Source organism: Psittacula echo (genome assembly GCF_963264785.1).
Source record: "Psittacula echo genome assembly, chromosome: 1".
NCBI lineage: Eukaryota > Metazoa > Chordata > Aves > Psittaciformes > Psittacidae > Psittacula > Psittacula echo.
The window spans coordinates 18105653-18127064 of NC_137735.1; the positions used below are offsets into that span (position 1 = coordinate 18105653).

General features: G+C 36.0%; 2 protein-coding genes across 9 annotated transcripts in view; one reads left to right on the forward strand and one right to left on the reverse strand.

The window, feature by feature from the left end:
* Positions 1-335: 335 nt before the first annotated feature.
* PACRGL (parkin coregulated like) lies at positions 336-7974 on the forward strand (the record flags this gene model as incomplete). The annotated part of the gene is made up of 7 exons (XM_080632356.1): positions 336-467; positions 1859-1926; positions 2679-2769; positions 3131-3265; positions 4660-4767; positions 5756-5836; positions 7918-7974. 7 exons carry the CDS (start codon positions 336-338, stop codon positions 7972-7974), a joined length of 672 nt encoding a protein of 223 aa, XP_080488482.1.
* A 2930-nt stretch (positions 7975-10904) lies between these two features.
* KCNIP4 (potassium voltage-gated channel interacting protein 4) overlaps positions 10905-21412 on the reverse strand; it is a gene marked incomplete at both ends in the record, with an annotated part of 444699 nt that continues 434191 nt past the window's right edge. For all 8 annotated transcript variants that reach the window (XM_080621848.1, XM_080621844.1, XM_080621843.1 and 5 more), the window contains 4 exons: positions 10905-10952; positions 16994-17056; positions 17368-17472; positions 18580-18687. In XM_080621848.1, the coding sequence (XP_080477974.1) occupies positions 10905-10952; positions 16994-17056; positions 17368-17472; positions 18580-18687 (324 nt within the window). The remainder of the gene's footprint in view (positions 10953-16993; positions 17057-17367; positions 17473-18579; positions 18688-21412) is intronic.

A 21412-nucleotide genomic window follows, 5' to 3' on the forward strand; every position in this document is an offset into this window, starting at 1 on the left:
CGTAATACTGCTGGGATTTCTGTAGGCTACCCTAGAAGCAAAATGTAGCTGATTGCACTTTTGCTGCAGGTGTCAAAGAACAGAAGTAAAGGGGAGGATTAGGAAATGTGTGTATTTGACGGATGGAGTGACAAGACTGTCATAATTATCCCATGTACTGCATAAGATCTGTAAGAATAAGCATTTATTTTCTAGTACACTTACTGAGATTTTCTTGATTGATTGTTTATGTCAGTCTTCAGGTTTGGGGATTCTAACACTTGACACTCTGTCATATAAGAATGAAAATTATATGTTTTTAATCTTTATCTTTTCTAGAAGGCAATGTTTTCAGAATGTCATCAGGCATCCAAATAAAACCAAAGACTGCAGTACAGAAGAGCAAGACCTCTCCTTTGCCACGTTCTCTACAACCTGCAGCTAAACCAAAGCCTAGTGACAAGCTGAATCCTAAAACTATTGATCCAGTATGTATAAAATCATAGAATCATAGAATGTTTTGGGTTGGAAAGGATGTTAAGATCATCTCGTTCCAATCCCTCTGCCATAGGCAGGGACACCTCACACTAAAGCATGTCACGCAAGGGTCTGTCCAGCCTGGCCTTGAACACTGCCAGGGATGAAGTATAGGTGATGGGTTTTCTGTTTGTTTTAAACAGCTCTCCTGTCAGAAGAAATTTTATTACTTTTTGAAATACATCTAGGACATTCTTTTTCTCATCCTGTTGTGTAAATTTAAACTAAACTTTTGTTATTAATCATACATTCCCTAATTTCTAAGCATAAAGGCCTGAGGAGTAAGCATGTTTATCACTTTTTTTAAAGAAGGGGAAAAGAGGGCTTGGTACAATAGTGGTGTGGATGGTGACATTTTTATTTTATGCATACTTTTGCCCTGAAAATAGATTTAGAACTAATTGTTAAAAAGGGTTGGAGTTCATTTGGTATAGTTACAAATTTTGACACCTGCTACTTTACAGGAGCTAATTCCAATTATGCAGCAAAACCAAGAATCAGGTATCATCTTGATGATCATCAAGAACTCATAAAATCTAGCAAAACAGAGCATTACTTGAAACGTGCAACTACTGTGAATATGTAATACTTTGGGAAGAATTTGGGTTCTCAGGAGAAGACTGATGAAAGGAGTTGTTTATTCACATAAGACTTGCAAGGAAGGTGTTTAATCTGAAGAGTAGCATTGAATGATCATGCTGGCAAATAATATCATAGTTCATATACATTTGAAGCATTTGGTGATAAAAGCCAAATTTGGATAGGCTTTCCTCCTGTGAAGCTGCTAGTTTCCTTCTCCAGTGAGTCCTTCCTAGATTCTCAGCCAATGTGAACCTTGCTGCTGATTTCCAGTGACCTTATACTGTCTTATGCAACATTTGGAGTTCCTCCCACATCTTTCCACCTCGTCCTTTTGTCTCTGCTTGAGTCAAGATGGAAATGGAGTTCCAAATCTGCCTTCTGCATGTTACCAATATAACAACAAGTGCATCAGGAAAGTGGGACGTCCCTAATCAATTAAGGAGAGAGCCCATAAGATTTCTGAGTTAAGATTTGCAAGAGAAAATAGACATACTGGGTATTCCAGTAGGAGAGTGCTGATCCTACGTTATTTACTAATTTTCTCAACTTCCTAGCCGGATAATTCTGAAAAGCAGTTTTCTGGTAAATGTAGCAAATATGGTTTCCACCACCATAGCTGCAGCGTTGGGGTATTTTATTAGTTTTAGAATCATATGACTAAGTTCCTTCTATTTGTAAACTGGAGTTGTAACGTATTCGTAAGAGTTATCAAACATTGTTATTAATAAATACGCTTTTTTTTATTTTTCTGTTCTCACAGTTTGGTGCTTATTCTCGACCAACATCTGCGTTTGCTGCTATATACGCTAAAGGTGGCATTCCATGCAGGTGGGTAGGCTTTGTTTTTTTTTTTTTTACTAAGTATATGATGGTTAGGTAGAATTACACAGATTGAAATACATCTATTCATGTTTGATCTTTTAGTTAGGCTGTTTGATTCCATTCATTTCTGAAAAGTTTTCTGACACTTATCTGTTTTCAAAACAATCTTTGAAATTGCCTTCTTTTGGTTCTTTTTTCTTTGTTATGTTGTGTGTTAATACCAAAGCTATTTTTTAAAAATGCAGCTAGGTATTTGCAGATTTGCTAAAGCTCTTTCATGAAAGAAGTTTATTTCTTCGGATAATGGTGTTTACTTCTCGCTACTAGCATTTTTATGTATCTTAGGAGTAACTGATGGATTCAAATATGATTTTCTTTTAGTTTCAATTGACTTCACTTACCAATTGTTATTTGAGGAAAATGTTTATTTATATTTATTAAAATAAGTGACTTTGCAAAGAGAGCATCTTCTGTGTCATTATGAGAGGCATCTATAAATTTTATATTTTTTTTTTCTGATTTCCATGTGATTGACAGCAGAATTTTGAAAACCGCCATATTTGGAAATTATAATAACTGCAGTGTTGCAGTATTTAACCCTTATACATTTCAGTAAGGACAGCAGTATGTATTGAAATTGTGTATATAAAATTTTAGTAATATTGCAAACCATTTGTGATGTTTTAAAAGTCAATAGTGTTAGCAATAAATTATGTATTATTATATGTTAATTTGTTAAAACTTTATTTTTTATATAGATTAGTGCATGGATCAGTAAAGCACAGACTGCAATGGGAATGCCTTCCTGAAACTGTTCCCTTTGATCCTCTTCTTGTGACATTGGCAGAGGTAAACTCAATTTTCTTGCAAAGTTAAGGATGCAGGATTTCTTAATTGAAAATGGCATTTTGTAACAAGTTAAGCAAGCTATCTCAGACTCACCTCCTAGGGAAATATGAAAAAAAAAAAAAAAATTGTGAGGATCTTGTATGAATGAAGATGGGCAAGAACATTGCCATTTGTAATTCTTTAGTTAAGAATATTCTCTGAGCAAAGTTGCAGTGGCTCCACATGGTGGAGTTAGTGTACTTTATGTTTTGAAGTGATGTAATAAAATCTAAATATCTTGCTGGTGTGTGCAACTTTTTTATTGTGTTTTTGTTTCAAAGAAGACTCACTGTTAAGCAAACATGTTTTACATTTGCAACAGGGTCTGAGAGAGACAAAACATCCCTATACGTTTGTTTCAAAGGAGGGTTTTAAAGAATTACTTATGGCTGATGGTGCTACTGGAAAAGCAATTCCCTTATTGCCTCGTCTAGTTCCAGTCTTAAAGGCTGCACTGGTATGTCTTACTCTTCATGCAGATATTTTAATACAGGTTGTTTTGGGTTTTTTTCGTTTTTGTTGTGCTGGTGAGGACTACATGGAAAATACTAACATGATAAGTCTATTGTGTAGGCTTTTGGCTTCCAACCCAAACAATTCTATGATACTCTGATTTAAAAATTCAAAACCTGCTACAAAGATAAACAGAATATGCCAATGAGAAAAAGGGAGGAATACAGTTAAAATCTCTGAGGTCATATTCTTAATTTTTTAAACATTTTTGAGTTTTCTACTCATTCAGAAAATAAAGTGAGGTAAAAGTATGGTCCTCAAAGGTAATCTCTTTTGGATCTTTTTCATAACTTTCAGAGCTCTTTTCTGGTTCAGCTTCTTGCTGTCCTTTAATCTACCTGTGCTTTAGTTCTGGTTTTATAGAGGTCACTGAAAGGTTGAAAATTCTTTGTGATCTCAGATCAGAAGCGTAATAGAAGATCAGAATTGTGTGTTATGAGTATCTTTGGTTTCGTTTGGAAGACAAATTATAAAAAATATTCTTATGTGTTCTTCCCATTACTGTTGTTCATCTGATAATTTTCATTGCTGCGCTATTTTGGTATATAGTCTTGTTAAACCTTCTACTACACAAGCAGCCAATGACTTCTAATTAAAAAGAAAATCTTCAGGGTCCAAATGTCAGAGTGGAAAAATAACTTTAAGTAAAGGTCAGTATTAATACAACAACAAAATAAATTGTTATGAATCAATTTCTCTGCTAAGGGAAGAGTCAAATCACTAAACCATTAGAGAACTCAGGTGTAGAAGAACCTTCCAATGGGAGTAATAAGAATGACAGAGCACCCTAGAAGTAGGTAAGAGCCTGAGCATTGCTACAGGTGACAGAGCTATAAGCTGGCAAGGGACTAAATTAATTGAGCCAGAAAGTCATTGGCTCCTGTGTTTCTCCAACAAAGACAATTATTGTTAAGTATTACATAGATTCAGGGTATACTGAATCCATTATATTTGTAACTAAAATGTCATCTCCCAGTTTCAACATACCAGTATTTGAAGGGTTCTTTCTAATATGCTGGGAGCACGGAAATTGTTGGTGTAGTAAACTGTTCAGTTTGCATGCCAAATTTTTTATTTCATCATTAATAAATTATTAGTTTCCTTGTTTCAAAAGAAAGGCAAGAATTTCACTGACATTTTATGGATACTTTTGTACTCTACTTTAAAAATACATGTTTTTTAAATGTTACCTCTAGATACTAATATTGTTACATTGTACTTGATTTCTAACTTGTAACATCGTAGAAAGTAGTGGTTACACAGCAATTTTAATTTTTAAAAATAATTTATGCATTTGTCTCAATATTGCTGATGGGATTTTTCTTTCCCCCTCTGGAGGCCCATTCAGATGATGAAGTATTTGGAAGAGGATTGGATGCTTTAGTTCAACTGAGTGCTGTGGTTGGCCCATCTCTTAATGATCATCTTAAGCATCTACTCACAAATGTATGTTTTTACTGCTACAGTAAAATATGATCTGTATTTTTATGGTACTTTTGTTGAGCTGTTTACTATAATATCTGCACAAATACAGTACAACTCAACAGTTCCACGAAAAACATGCTTCATATATTCCCCTGTGTAGGTCTACAATTCTTTAATAATATGATGACTTGCAAAGTTCTAGCAAGGTCCAAAAACTGTTGTTAACATAAATTAGAGAATAGTGGAAGATAAAAATAATAAAAAAATGCAGCTTCAAGTCTGAGGTGAAATAGAGGCTGTGTTTTGAAGGGAAATTTATGTTGAGTTTTGCATTTGAAGTGTGAACATTTTAACAGATCTATGAAAATTCCACTAAATTAACTTAAGCAAATATTCCCGCTTCTTTCAGATGAGAATTCTGCACAAGGAAATTTTCATTAAATAAAATTAGAGGGGGATTATGGAAAGTATTTTTATACTGAGTACTTTTGTAGACATCCTTCTTCTGTCAGACAGGCTTGTCATGGTTTCATTTAGCCTGCTTCCAAAGTGTGTTTTTGCAGCAAAATAAAACGACCTTTTAGGCATCCAGCGCAGAAGGGAGAAATTGCAGGAAGTTTTTTTTTTTTTAGTATTTCCCCTATAATAAATCTTTTTCAGTGCACGTGAAAAATGTGTAAACTTTTCATCTGGACAACACTTTAAGAATTACTTTTTATAAGGTTGATAGGTCTTTAAAATTTGTTTGCTAAAAGAAAAAAGAAGTATTTTTTGGCGAACAGTTGAGCTTTCTTTGAATTTAAGTTTCTCATCACTTAATATTTTATTCCTTTTACCTTCACTGAGTTCAATACTTTGACATCAGTGACAAGCTATAAAGTGGTTCCTTTTCATCTTTAAATTTCCACAGATAAGATGAAATAAAGTAATAAAATAGAATTATATTGGCCTTTTTGCATCTATTGTACTATGTTGTGCAACTAACCTTTTTATTTTACTTTTCCAATAGCTTGCAAGGAGATTAATGAACAAGAAATTTAGAGAAAAAATTACTGTTGCTTTACAAAAGTTGGAGCAATATGGTGGAAAGGTGAGTGGATCTCATGACTATTCTGTACTCTTCACATTTAAATGCAACTTTGCCAAAACAGCTTCCATCTCTGGCTTTCAGATTTACCCCATTCTGAAAACTGCCTATTTTTACATGTCACTACTATTCATATAGCATAAACCACAGGATTTTGTACTATGGCAATCAGCTGAGCTGTGTTCTGGTCCATAGTGAAAGAGTTGTTTTAGTCTGTTGATATATTGAGTGATAGCAGAAATGGCATTAACTCTAGTCTGGATAATCCATATCCTGACTTTTGTTGTCACCCGTTATTTATATTTCGCTTTTCATTTGTATTTTCCATTGTTTTAATCTCTGAGCAGGAAATTCAAGATAATGTCTCAGTAAAATATCCCAAGGGATCCATCCATACATAGGAAGTTGCATGGCTGGACTCTTACAGAACAGCACACCGAGCCCCATTCAGGAGACCTCTATTTTTTTGGAGGATGCACATGCACATGCATGTGGATTCCTACCTATGATATTTGCTTGGAACATTTTATTGTCCTTGGTGGGAAGTTTATACAGACTTAGTAGTTAAAAGAAATACTTGCTGCTCTTTCTTGAAAATTCTCCTTTTCTCTAGAAAGTTTTTTTTCCCCCAGGGTTTGAACTGGTGTGACAAATGGGTTAGTTGTATGGGGTAAGATCCAGGAGGCCTAAGTCCTTACTTCAAGTAAGGCATTGCAACACTTCTTAGAAAGTTAATGCTTATGCTGAGGAGTAAAGCTTGTGAGCTCCTTGTACAGTCCATAGGGTAGGCTAGTTGCGTATGAAGAATGATCCAGGAATTCACCAAATGTCAACTAGTAAATAGCTTCCTTCCCCTTCTGGAATATTGACACCTGAGTCAGGCTGGATGCAGGCTATGTGTTCCTTTCTTTTTGTGAGCCTACATACTTTTCTCAACAGGATTTACTCTTGCTAAAAGAGACTTTTTGCTGTTATTGATGATGCCTGACCATTACCCCTAATAGTTTATTGCTGAGGTTACTTACTGTGGAAATCAGATAGTCACATTCCAGCCCACCTTGGTTAATCCAAAGGCTAGATCTACAATTGCTATAAATTAAAAATAAAAAAGAAAAAGCTTTAAGTAGCAGATGGCAGAATATTTTTCTGCTGAACACTGTTGCCATTTTTGGTCATGTTATACATGTGCAAAGAGAGAAAAAAAAAATAGTACTGGCTTGGATATTCATGTAGAAGAGAAAATACTGGCTTTCTTGACCCTATGAACATTTGCATGTATTATATTAAATGGTCATTGGTAAAGAATAGAAATAACCTAAAGAGTAGGGACCATAAATATAGGTCTACCAGTTCTAAGCTTGTACTTCTTTTTTTGTGTGTGTGCATGTTCTCATGTTCATTTAAGGGCAAAAGCAGTGTTTGTATTACAGACCTGAAAAACATCACAACAAATAAAGCAGCATTAGAGTTTTTTATTTAAATGAAGTGAGACAGGAAAAGGAAAATTGCATCTCATCTTGACGATCTGAAAATTCAGTTCTAGATAATGCAACCAGAGAATCACTGACCTCTAATTCTTCTGTCTGTCCGCTGATTTATTGTAGTCTTACCATTTTTGTGAGTAGGTCTTTCTGTAAGTCTTTTAAAAAAATACTATAATAAGATAAAACATAAACTGGAAACAAACTCCTAAATTGTGATTGCACTCAATATTATATAATACAACTAATGAATTTATAAAATTTCTATTCTACATGTTTTATCATGTATATGATTCTTACTTTTAGTGGAAGGTCCTTCCAGAGTATGACTTCTCTGTTTAAAAATCCATATTATTTCATGTCTATATTTATGCTCAGTTTTAGATACGAATTTGCATATCTCTTTGATGTTTACTCTCCAGCAGTAGCTATCACAGTGGTCCATTTTTTTCAGCAAATAGCAACTTTTCAGTTTTTTATATTTGATAATAATGAAGATAACTAAGTAAAAGTTGTGAATTATGCAATTTATAGAGACTATCTGAATACTGTCATATATAGTACTAGTGCTTCTTGTTTCAATTTGTTTTATTTTCTCAACAGGCAACTACGGCTATCATCAAATCTAAAATTCCAACGTATTGTTCTGTCTCTTCTTGAACAAGAAAACTGTAGCAATTTGTACTGCAAGGTGAAGTTTGGAAAGAAACTGCTTGTGAACGTCACTGACCCTTATTTGGGGTATGATATAGTCTCTTAAAATAATCACAACTCCTCAGTATGATGGAGAGTGGGAAAAGTCCTATCAATTTATGAATATGTAATTACAGAAGATGACTTAGAAAAAGTCTCTCTGTATTGGCTGCTGTTGCATATGCATTGTGCTTATAATGACATTGACTAACTGGCTATTATTTCAAAAGCAGAGTAAATATTGATTCTTATTTTGCTTTAAATTACAATGTCCTTTAATATATCAGCAGTTCTTAATGCTTTGTACATTTGTGTGATGCAAAATAATTTGGCTTTAATTACTAAAATAGTATCTTAGTATTATATATGTACACCCACTTTTCAGACACATAACTTATTCTGTGCTGCAGGCACAGCTGATGCATTTTGGGTTCATCAGGACTTACTGGGTTACGTGTAGAGCTATGAGAAATCATATGGATTTCTTGAGAGTCAGCTTTTAAAGGTATGAATGAGAATACACTAAACAGGTAGCATGCATTGCAAAACCTAACTTGCTCTGTGCATTCGCAGCACATTGTTTTGAGAAGCTGGAGAAGCTTTGGAGAATGCAGTGTAGAGGCATCAGGTTGCTCCATAGAGCCACAGCCTAGGTTTTGCTCAACCAATTATTTCCAGTTAGCTTTGGGCCTACTGAATGTATGCCAGATGTATCAGGCAACTTTGGAGTATTTACATTGTGTGCCCTTTGCATTGAGTTCTGTAATGCCACAGATATGTTTAAGACCAGCCTGTGAATTCAGCACCAGACAAGCTAATACACTTCTGAATGTAGAAGCTATAAAAAAAACCCACAAGTTAAAGACAATAAAAAGATTGCAGAAATCAGCTTACCTGGCTGTCAAGCCTTGTAGGGGGCAGCATTATTCCATGAACATATTTGAACTTGATAACAAAATAATTCCTAACAGGTCTTGTAGTAAATACCATTCAGGGTGCTCTGTGAGGGAGAGCTGACTCAGTGACAAAATATGCCACAAAACTTTTTTTTTCCCTGAGGAAAATTAAATTCCGGAATTTAAATTTGCTTTTTAAAGGTTGTGTTTTGTTGTTTGGGTTTTTTTTTTTGTCACCAGAAAATGCTGTTTCATGTGGTATTAAAAAAGTTTGTTGTATGAACATATGAAAGCAATTTCACATTTTGTTTTTAAATTACCACTGCTTGGCTAAATTAAATTTACTTTAGGACCGTGCTGAGATCAGAACTGTGCAAAAGCAAAATCTATGTATTTAAGCCTCTTAAAAAATTAATCTTATTGGCAAAAATGTTTAATTTGAAGAAATACAAGTATTTGCTTAACAACTTAAAAAAATCGATCATGCTGCTCATTTTTCTTCATGTTTATTTTATTTTTTTTTAACAAAATGTGCACATTTAGTTGACACAAACACACTACAGCAGATTTCAGGTGTACATGTATTGTACTACTCTTATCCTACACTGGTGATAGCAGAGCAGCCTTCAACATGCTTCTAACATCCCATCTCTACACCAGAATAGATACCTGATTTATTTTTCCAAAGAATGCACTTGCAACATTCTTTCTATTTCATTAATCCCTGTTCGCATTTTCTGCAGCAATGTCACAATGAAGATTGGCCTATATCTGATAGCATTTCACCTCTTTTGAAGAAACCTCTGTGGACTGTATATCTTAAAAATTACATGGATAGGGGGGCAGTATTATATTTAGGTACATATTTTTATAGAAAAGTCTTTCCAGGTTCAGAATTAATGTAGCTCCAATCTCAATGAAGATGTGATCCTAAAAACATGTAATGCATTTATTACACATAGATGATATTGTATAGCTGAAGTTTCCAATTTTTTCCTGATTCTGTCTCATAATTGAAGATATTGCAGAAAGTTGATACAGATGTTAGCCTGTCTACCAGTCAGTCATTATTAATATATGCTACTACATAGTAATATTCATTCTGAGCACTGAGGCAGGGTGAAAGATTCCAAAGTTCATGCCTTTTTCTTCATTAAAGGCAGAAAGACACATACTCATGAAAACAGTTTTAGGTTTCTTCATGAAAAATTGAAGTTGGAAGATCCTTAATTTTAAGCAAAGAACTTTGCAAACACGTTGAAGAAGAATTAGAAACACAGTATGTAGGACTCCTCTCATGATAAATCAAATGCAGATTCATTAGGTAAGTGTGATTGATAGAAGCTTAGTCATATTTGTTAAGGAGTATATCTACCTATAAGCAATGTCTTTTTTGTTCTACAGCAATTCTTCTTTTCAAGTTACCTATTTCATTAAGTTTGGAGGGGTTTTTATAACAGAAAAGCAAGTCAAAGGTGGAAGGCAATAGCAGCATGATGTGCATTGCACATTGATTACAGCACTTTAACTCAAAGTATTGTTCAAAAAATGAGGGCTACACCATACAAATGTGGAAAAAAACCAAATATGGTATAAATTAGAAGCTAATATTTGAGAAATACACTCAGACATCTGGAGCTTAATCCAATACAAATGAGTAGCAAAACTTAGAATATTTAGTTAATCTCCTTGTCACAGTATCTATTTTATCAATGTGTTGGAATTATAATAATGTAAGGTCTTATTTTGTTTGGGTTTGGAGTAAAAACATGACTTTGCAGAGCAATCTTGTTAACTAACTAGCCACTGCTGAAGTGCTAAATTCTATAATTTAAAAATATTCTTTTTGGGGAAAAGTTTGTAATAAAAAAATTATTTGCATAATACATGTCTCAGTGTAAAGCTGAGTAATTTTATTTATGATAAAGTGGAAATCCATCTTATAGATAATGTTGCGGAATAGCTCATATATGTCCATTAATTGTAGACCTAATGTCTTCATTAAATCACATTTTCAAAGAGCTGCATGGATCGCATTATGTTCTCATCCTGTAAAAAGAGAAAACAATAAACCAAAAATCATACACCATTACAAATATAGTTGGCCAATCTCTATAGTGAAATGGGGTAGAGCTAATTGTATTTTAGTTAATGCTAACATTATTTTTGAGCTTGTTTTTAGAAATGGTTAGGAGAAAAAGGCTGGTAATGGATCTATGCTTAAATAGGTTTGTGTATATATTAATTAAACAAAAATTATTCTATCAAGAATAGGTTGGGCAGAGAAGAGATTCAGAGCAGCCCTGTGGAGAAGGACTTGGGGGTGTTGGTTGATGAAAAAATGAACATGAGCCGGCAGTGTGCGCTCGCAGCCCAGAAAGCCAACCGTATCCTGCGCTGCATCAAAAGGAGCGTGACCAGCAGATCAAAGGAGGTGATTCTGCCCCTCTATTCTGCTCCTGTGAGACCTCACTTGGAGTATTGTGTGCAGTTCTGGTGTCCTCAACATAAAAAGGACATGGAACTGTTGGAACAAGTCCAGAGGAGGGCCACGAGGATGATGAGGGGACTGGAGCACCTCCCGTATGGAGACAGGCTGAGAAAGTTGGGGCTCTTCAGCTTGGAGAAGAGAAGGCTGCGTGGAGACCTCATAGCAGTCTTCCAGTATCTGAAGGGGGGGCCTACAAGGATGCTGGGGAGGGACTATTCATGAGGGACTATAGTGACAGGACAAGGGGTAACGGGTTCAAACTTAAACAGGGGAAGTTTAGATCAGATATAAGGAAGAAATTCTTTACTGAGAGGGTGGTGAGGCACTGGAATGGGTTGCCCAGGGCAGTTGTGAATGCTCCATCCTTGGCAGTGTTCAAGGCCAGGTTGGATGAGGCCTTGGGTGGCATGGTTTAGTGTGAGGTGTCCCTGCCCGTGGCAGGGGGGTTGTAACTAGATGATCTCAAGGTCCTTTCCAACCCTAACTATTCTATGATTCTATGATTCTAAGAATACAATAGCATGTTAAGACAGTTAAGTCTGCAATATTTTGGAGGTTACAAGTTTATATATAGTAGAACAAAACACATCTAGACAATAAATACTCAAGGAATAGTTGTTGTACCTGAAGTGTGAATCCATACATGAACTTTCTAGTCCTGTATATCGCACACAGGAGCCTTCTTGCAAATCTAGTGTGTTCTATTACACAGCTAGGGGTAACTCAAATAGATCTAAATGTGCATCTTTGCATGAACTGAAGGGTCAGTCAGTTTCATCACAACACTGATTCCTCAGCTAAGATTTTCTGTGTGCTCGCACTGAAAGATGTTGACTGCTTTCCCATGCTACTTCTGCTTTCTGATTACTTTGCATTAGGTAGGTAGCAAACCCTTTGACACCCAGGTTCTGCATAATGCTTTCCAATGCATCGCTGTGTACCTTGGTTTTTATCAGTAACTAACTCAGAAAATCAGTCAGCAAAAAATATTTTTTTTGTAAAAAAGATTTACCTTTCAGTGTATAGAATAAACAGTTTACTTGTAGTAGCCCATATTGGGTGGTGCTTTTGGATCAACAGTTGCTAGTACAATAAAAGATACATTCAATGCAAGAGTATATTACATGCTTATTTACAATTTGCTGGTCTCCACTGTAATAATCCTCTCTCTTAATCTAAGTGCAAACCCTTTAGTACTTGGAGAGATAATCTAGCCATCTTTAATTCCTGAGAGTGAAAAGACTGAATTTCATACACTGTTTTAGGAAGTTTCATGAAAGAGATGTATGAAGCCCTCACTTAGGAAAGTTGTCTCATGCCATTCTCCTATGTAGGCTGCCTGTACATTAATGTCCCAATAACACATGTTCCAGTATCCATTTCCAGATAAATTATTCACTGTTCAGTCTAGTGGATAAATTGCTTTGTAGAAATATCAAGTCTGAGTAATTTTCTTAATTTATGTTATGAAACATGCACAGTGGGCTTTTTCATCTTTGATCCTGTATGTCATCTCATGTGATGTTGCTGTAAGAAGTGATTTGTGCACTATTTTGTACTCCTGAACTAACTTATGAAAGCAGTAACACGTAATTTAAATAATAAAAAAAGATTAATGCATAAAAACCTTGTATAGGAAATTTACTGTATTGCTGGAAATTAAAATAACTTTTTTCCCACTACACTGTTTTGAAACACAAATGCACTATTGAAGATAGCTGATTAATGTAATGTTAAAGTTCGGTTTAACTGAGATAATTTGTCATTTAATTATTTACAAATGTTTTTTGGCAAATAACATTGGCAACTAAGCTCAGCAAACATGCCAAGCAAGCAACATTAATACAGAAAGTGTTTTGAAACTTCCTAACAATTTTATATGTATCATAACTAATCACAGAGTCGTACCATAGAATGGTTTGGGTTGGAAGGGACCTTAAAGAAATATCTAGTTCCAGCCCCCTCAGGGATACCTCAAAGCCCCGTCCAACCTGGCCTTCAATAGTTCCAGGGATAGGACAGCCACAACTTCACTGGGCAACATGTTCCAGTGCCTCATCACCCTCATAGTGAAGAACTTCTTCCTAATATCTAATCTCTTTCAGTTTAGAGCCATAACGAAATGAGGTTTTTTAAAATCAGCTCTATATTCAGGTTTGCTGTTTCTGTATGGATAGACTTCCAGTGCCCTTCCTTCAGTCAAATGGGAAGAGTCTTCACAAGAAAATACAGGCTTCTATTTAGAACAAGGTGACATTTAGTAGCTTTTTATTCCTTCTTCAAAAAAGAAAAAAAAAGCAAATGCTTGCATCAGGATGCTTTGGCAAGTATATCCGTCTCATTTGTCCCCTTTTTTCAGTGCATTTTTCTAAATAATTTTTTTTGTCATGGATTTGTTTAATGATTCCTAACTCAAGACGTTAGGAAGTGTTAGTGCATATGAAAAGATAGTCCATATGACACACAAACCATGGATCTATGAACTTTGCTAGGTCGGACACAACTTTAAGCCAACTTTGAAGTTTTCCTTAGCGAAGTTTGAGATGGCTTGTCTGTTGTTTTAAGGCTAGCCCAGACCATCAGTACTGTGTATGGAATAGGTTAGTCCTGCAGAAAATATCTATCCCAGAAGCTTTTTTATTATTAAGACCTTTACGTCATTCAACCTGACATTCACCTATGCACCATGCATGCCTTAGTCGTTTGCCTCTGTAGTAGTGCTGCTGTAGATAGGAAACAATGCCTGAGTGAGAGCATTTTCCACCAGCGCCAAGCAATGAAAGGAGGAAGCTGGGGAACTGAGGAGCACCTCACCCTCAAGTTACCCAACTACTGTTTCCCAAGACCTCTCTCTGCTGTTTGGTACCCTAAACAAAGCAGGGCATAGAGCACCTGCTTTTGGGGGCTCAGTCCAGCATACCTAGGGCCATTTTTGCTATGGGAGCAGCTAGACTCCTGGAGTCTGAATGGCAGACTGGCATTCAAGCATATGGGTAGGGAGGGCAGGGAAATCAGGTCATACACATTCCCTGTCCAGATAGAGGGAGGATTAGGGGAAACACCTTCGCTGTCCTCACTTAACTGTGGGCAAAGTGTGGTCCTTATACCCAGTGACCAGAGACAACCATGCTCAAAACCTGAATGATTTGTAAATCGTTACATAACTGTTTAACACTCTGTGAGTGGACAGCCCATATTGAGACAATGAATTAAGAGTCTTGAACTTGCTGTATATTTCAGGCTGTACAGTGCTACTGCAGTGATAGTTGTACCAAACTACTACTTAGCACAAAGTACTATGTACTTTATTAAAAAGGCACATGTGTGCATGAGTGGTTAAGAATACACCAGAGACTCCTGATGTTGCAAAAAAATCTCAAGAATCTATCTCAGGAACCTGAAGTGAAGTCTGTGTATTCAGAGTGTGTTTACTTTAAGAGCGAGAAGGAACACAACAGAGTATATCTGAATATCATGCACCCATGTGCCTTTTTAATAAAGTACCTCCAGAGCTGTCAAAGCCTAGAGAGCAGCAGATGTGCTGTGCCACTGTCCTGAACATCCTGATTTTGGTAAGCAATAGTTAATAGAACTAGCAGTGGTGTTAGAGAGAGGGCAAAGTGTGATTAAGAGTGTGGACTGTTTTTCCTAGGAGGAAAACTTGAACAAATGAGTGCAGCTCAGAAAAGATACTGAGTGAAGGACAATAACAGTAACGCTATTTTACATAACATCAGAACATATAGAAAGCATAAAAATATTGCATGGTAGGTCTAAAACACAGGCAGATTTACTACAGGCAGGATCACAGGATCATTTAATTTTGCTTTTTAGCACCTTTGAAGTTAAAAGCAAGTGAAGGTAAGTGTGACAATGAGAACATTGTTTCTGTCATGTAGCAGTTTAGAGAACATCTCTCTCACATATACTCTGAATACTCAGAAGAGGTAAATAAGAAATCTAATAGACGTAAGAACCTGTCAAACCACATTGGAAAAGGAGATCAAGCAATTCCTTACTGAAGGTACTAATTTTCTTCACAAATGAATCACTCAGCCAGTCACCATAATTGCTGTCATATCCAGATTAATCTGTCATTTAACTTCCAGAACTTTGCAGACTCTCAGCTGGGAAATGAATGTCTTCTCCATTTCTAATGATCACTTGGCTTTAGCAGAGCAAGAACAAGACTGACAAGCTAGAGCCAGTGCAGTAGAGTACTGCTGACAGTCAAGACATTACCCAGTACCAACTGCTAAGGGTATACGGAATAGCCACAGAATAGCTGTTTCTTTCTTTTCATCCCCCAAAATCAGTGGATTAAAATCAAACAGAATCACTTGCTAGGCAGCGGTGCTCATGACAGCAACCCCAAGGAATAACTACAGAGGCATATAAAAATAGAACAATTCTAGAGCTTCTTTTCTATTTCCTTTTCACCTTTCCCTATTATAAATTGTTAAAAATCTTATCACTCACTAACTGCATTTATCTTGCTGGTCTTGTTCTCTCCTGTCTCTTGTCTACTATTCTTGGTATAGGAGTTAAGCAACACACCATACTGCTGGCCATATTGCTGGTCTATGTTAGCTTCATATTAATCAGTCAGCCTGGAAAAGGGATCGGTAGGTCACTGTAATGAGTCCTTATATTTATCACTGTTACAAATAGTGTTTGGTTTATTTGCTACATCAATTTTGATAATGTATGATTACCTTGTCACTGGATCTAACATGACAATTTACGGTACTTAATAACCTCTTATCACACCAGAGTCGTCATCATTATTCTGTACTATATCCTGTTTCTTGCATTTTTAACTGACAATAGTAGTTCCTTACATTTCTGAAAATACAACTTATCTTTCCTTATAATGTCTCCTGGTCTGAGTGCAGGCTGGTTTCTGAAGGGCAGAGAAGCAAAAACAGGCTGCAATTCCTGCTGCAGAAGTTTATTCTCATTCCTGGCTCTGGAGGCAAGGAGCTGCTTTCAGCAGCTGAAGGAAATCACCAGCCACCTGGGTAGTGTAAACACTTGCAACTGATAATCACAACCAGTTCTCACTCCCTTGCCTTGACAAAACTTGCTTGCTGTTAACTCCTGCCATCCAACACTGCAAGCTCCTTGTACTCTTGCTTTTTAAGGCCTCTAGCAGGTCATGATTTGTTGGTGGAGAAAACTCCTATAGACAACAAATTTTCAAGCAATATTAATATTATTATTATTGCTATGCCTGTATGCCAATTGTAAGAGGGATGTGTTCCCCAGCATGGGCAGAAGATAAAAATAAGTATTTCTCTGAATGTGAAGAAATCTTCTGCCATCAAATACAAACAAAGCATTGTTAGAGACCAGGGATGCGGACAGTTTTCCCGTAATGACAGCTTGCATATAGCAGTTCTTCTAGAGATTCAGGACACAAATTTATTTAGATTGTTCAGTGGTTTTCTGTAATGGTGTACACATACTCTACCTTGGGAAAATACTGTCTCTGGTTATTAGGATTACCATCACTGTCACTCCAGAAATCTGTGTAGCGCTATGATACATCTGACAGCATTAACAGATAAAAGTTCAGTACTTATCACTGGGTACTTACTTTCTGGCAGCTCTCAATGAATTCATCTATGGTAACTACTCCATCTTTGTTTTTGTCCATTTTCTGTTGAGAAAGAATAAGAATGTATGTTTATCCTCCTGAAATCCTGTGTAAAACAAGTCCTTTTTATTATCAATTTTAGCCATATGTCAGCCTAACGAATAACGAGGCCAAAATGCTGTAAAGATGTGGTAAGTGACATTGTAGAATAAGCGTAAGGAGCTTATTGCTGAAAAAGCAAGGTGTGATGTGTAGATCTGAGAAACATTGGACAGAACCACAGAGGAGAATAAGGATTATAAAGTCGGTAGGATATACAATGTAACATACCTGCTAACAGAGCTGGTTTTTTGGCTGTATGTTACGCAACCCACCTGGAAAAACGTTTCCACATGTTGTCTAGGTGCATCCTCCTTGAGAACAGGATAGGTGCATTTTCCCATCATATCATATATTGCTTTCATGATATCAAGCATTTCCTGAAGAAAAAACAATATATCTGTGTAACGTAAGGTGCACTGTAGATACTGCTTTAAAGCAGAACACAAAAATTATTTTAGGATTTACATTTTAGAATAAAATTTTGAGATTGTGACTGTTATTTTATATCTCAACAGCTTCAAGAAGGAGCTACTATATTTCTATGTTCCTAGAAATTCTAGCATGTTTGTTCAGTTTTCATAGACACGCTTCTTAAATACATGCAGATGTATAATTTTGATTTTAAATGGATTGTGGGAAGAATCTCCTGTGGTCTTGTTAAGAAAACTGAGCAGAAGAAGAAGTTCTGTAACACCAAGTGAATGGTCAGAGCACATCAGCCTCTTACAGCTGAGTTTTTCATAGAGAAAACAGAAACACCCATGCATACACTTGCACATAAGCAGAGTCTTCCTTTTATATCAAAAGCTTTGAATTTTGTTAATAGAATGGCTTGTGAAAACTAGACTAATTATAAAAAAAAGTCATATGCCAGTATGCTGTGAAGTTATTCTATAGATCACCCTTGTAATAATTACGAAGTGATTTTTCTAAAAGTGTAAAATTATAAGTGTAATATTTACATAAAGACCTACTTCAAAAAAAGTTCTATTTTTGTGTGTCTTAAACCATGACATTATGAAAGCACTTATTTGGTCCCACTGTAATTTAAGTACATGCTTGAATCCTTCCAGAATAAAAGATGTAGAAATCTTTTGATATAAATTTTGTTTCAAATAAAAATGTTTAGACATAGATTCATAAAATGAGTAACAATTATGGCCCACGTACTTTTTCTGTCCAAATAGCCTACCAGACTAGTTTACTCTAGTGACTCTATGTGCAAATACATAGGCATAAGTTGAAGCCAAACATTTCTGTACCTGAAGAACCATGACCTTTTACATTTTCTGTGAAGATTTCCCCTTTTCAATTTTTGTATATGCTTTCAAAATGAGAAAATTGCTTTATTTTTAGCATGTCTAGTTTCTTAATATGTTTATTTGTTAATCTGTCTAATTTGACACTGAAGGATTCTTCTTTGAAAGCAAGACTTATATATGCAACCTCTATTTTCAGTGATTAGTGTAAAAAGCAGGCCTTACCTCTTTAGTTATATATCCATCCTTATTTATATCATACAAATTGAAAGCCCACTTCAGTTTCTCTTGTACTGTCCCTCGGAGTAAAACTGAGAGACCCATAACAAAATCCTAAATAGACAAGAGGTCTTGGTCAGTTTGGGATTCAGTAGTTTTTCGCAAACACTCAGAAATCCATAAATTTGTCAGAAGCACAGGTGTCTGGAAAAATGGGTTGTTTCTATTTTTTTTTGCTTCACAAAGGTGAATCCTTTAATCCTTAAGTCTTAAGGATTGTTGTTTTTTCAAATAATTAACAATCAGAGCACTGTTTGCCACACTCATAATTAATAAGTAAATTAATTTTCTATAAAATAAGCCATAATTTTCTGTTAGTGGATTTATCCTCTGAAATGCCTCACATAAGCAGTTCCTCAACTTAATACCAGGGAAAAGCAATTCCCACAGTTTAATGGCCCAAAAAATAGCTCAAGTGGCAGTTAGAATAAGCACAGGAGACCAATTTTGGGAGAACTACTTACTAAGGAACATTAAATTCTTGTTAAATCTATACCTTGTTGAAATTGGAATATGTGGTCCCAGACCTCTTAGATGAATCTGTTTCAGCCAATATCTGAAATTTCATGTATGCTACAGTACACCTCAAAACCTTTATTGCAGGTATTATAAGGAGTACTATTTATGATGTGTATAACCTTAAAGCTTTTGTGACCCACCAAAGCTCTATTATTGTAGAGCTATTCCACAGAAATAAATCAGAAGACTTTTGACATTATATATAGGTTACAGTTTTTTGTTTCATAATTAATACTCTTCAGACAGCACAAACCTTATTTACATTTAGTAAGCATCTTCCAGATGGGTGAAAATATCAACTGGGATGTGCCATCACCGGTCTTCTGTATGTCTTAGCATATTAACTTTTTTTAAACAATTTTTTCCCTGTCTTTTCCGTTTGATAAGCTTGTAAGCCCATAAATCTATGAAATTCTCCCCATAATACGTTGAATAGAATATGGCAAGGGTTTATATTCAAGTGTGCACTTCTACATCATTAGTTAAGACATACAAGATGTCTTAGAGTAACATTAAAACAGAAACAATAAAAGCTGAAAAATTTCTTACAGGCACCAACAAAGTTTACGCATTTCCTTAAAACAGTAACAATGGAAAAGACTGCACGGAGGTTAGACACCAATTACAAAGATCTGATGTACTACACAGTCAAGTATACCCAATAAAGTGACGCATACACAGATATCATGGCCTTTGGTGGTCTAGTAGGCACAGACAGCTCCTTTGACAGCTTCAGGCTTCCTAACAATTCAAGTGGTATGTTCTGGGTTTGCTCAGTCTGTCATTGGTATATGTGCCCTTTGGGGTAAATGGATACATGAATCTTGAAAGAGTTTTGCTCAACTTGTCTACATCTCAGTGACTAATTGAGAGTCACAGGGTTAAATCTCCAAAAGCTCTTTAACAGTGTACTATTAAGTCTTAAAATGCTCAAAAAAATCAGAACAGATTTGATCACATTACAGCATTAGCAATTAATCTTTTTAATTCAGTACTATGTCTTTGAATCTTTTCTGCACTGTTTCACATTCTTGATATGGCTTTTCCTGAAGTCCTTACCAAAGGTCTCCAGTAACTTTATTTCCTTTGAGTATTATAATTCAAAATTCTGAATTCATTTTTAATTTGGTACCAGCAACATTTTTGCACTTACTCTACTTGAACCATTGTCCTGGGTTCAGCAGTAGCAGTCAGTTTTTCTCCTTCTTAGTAACTGGTGCAGTGCTATGGTTTTGACTTTCGGCCTGGGAACAGAGCTGATAACACCGATGTGTAGACTGACCAAGGACTTTGTGAGTCTCATGCTCTGTCAGGGAGGAGGGGAAGCTGGGGGGAAGCAGGCACAGGACACCTGACCCAAACTAGCCAAAGAGGTATTCCATACCACAGCACGTCATGCTGGGGGATGTAACTGGGAGCTACACAGAAGGCACGTCCTCTTTTCTGTCAGGCTCTTTTCCAGCGGGCGGTATCGTATTCTCTTCCCTTGTTATTTCCTTTACCATCATTATTATTGGTGGCAGCAGTAGTGATTTGTGTTATACCTTAGTTACTGGACTGTTTTTATCTCAACCCGTGGGAGTTACATTCTTTCGATTCTCCTCACCATCCCTCTGGGGGGTGGGGGGGGAAGTAGACTGTGTGGTTCTAATTTACAGCCAGGGCTTAAACCACGACAACCATATATATTTTTCTTTTCCTTATTATTTCTCTTTTTTCCTTTTTTTTGCATCACTGCACCACCTATATGCTAGCTGGCTTCCTGGCATAATTTGTATCCCCATTTGCAAAGCTGCCTTTCTATCACAGGTTTTAAAAACCATGCATAAACCCCCTTGACCTTATGCTGTTTTGCATGGCACTGACTGTCCTTATAAAAGCTGAGGCAACTCAAACACCTTCCAGGTGTGTGCTCTAAACATTGCAAGAGTGGGTCATCTCCTTTCATGTTGCATCAACAATGCTTGAGAATCATATATAGTTCAGAAGCATTGACTTCATCTGAGTGTTGTACAGGAACGATCTCAGGAGCAACAGAAAGGATTTATGATAAGAGCTGGAGTATCTTTTCTATGTACGTTCATTCAATTGAAGAATACAGAAATAAAATCATATAGAAGCAGAAAATCCAATTCAATTGACATAGACAAAATCAACAGGGTATTTTGGACTAGATCCTCAAAGGGAAAAATGCTCTGCATGGTGGAAGGCAGTATATATGTCAGAAGCAATATACCTATGCTAGCTGTTAAGTGAGTAA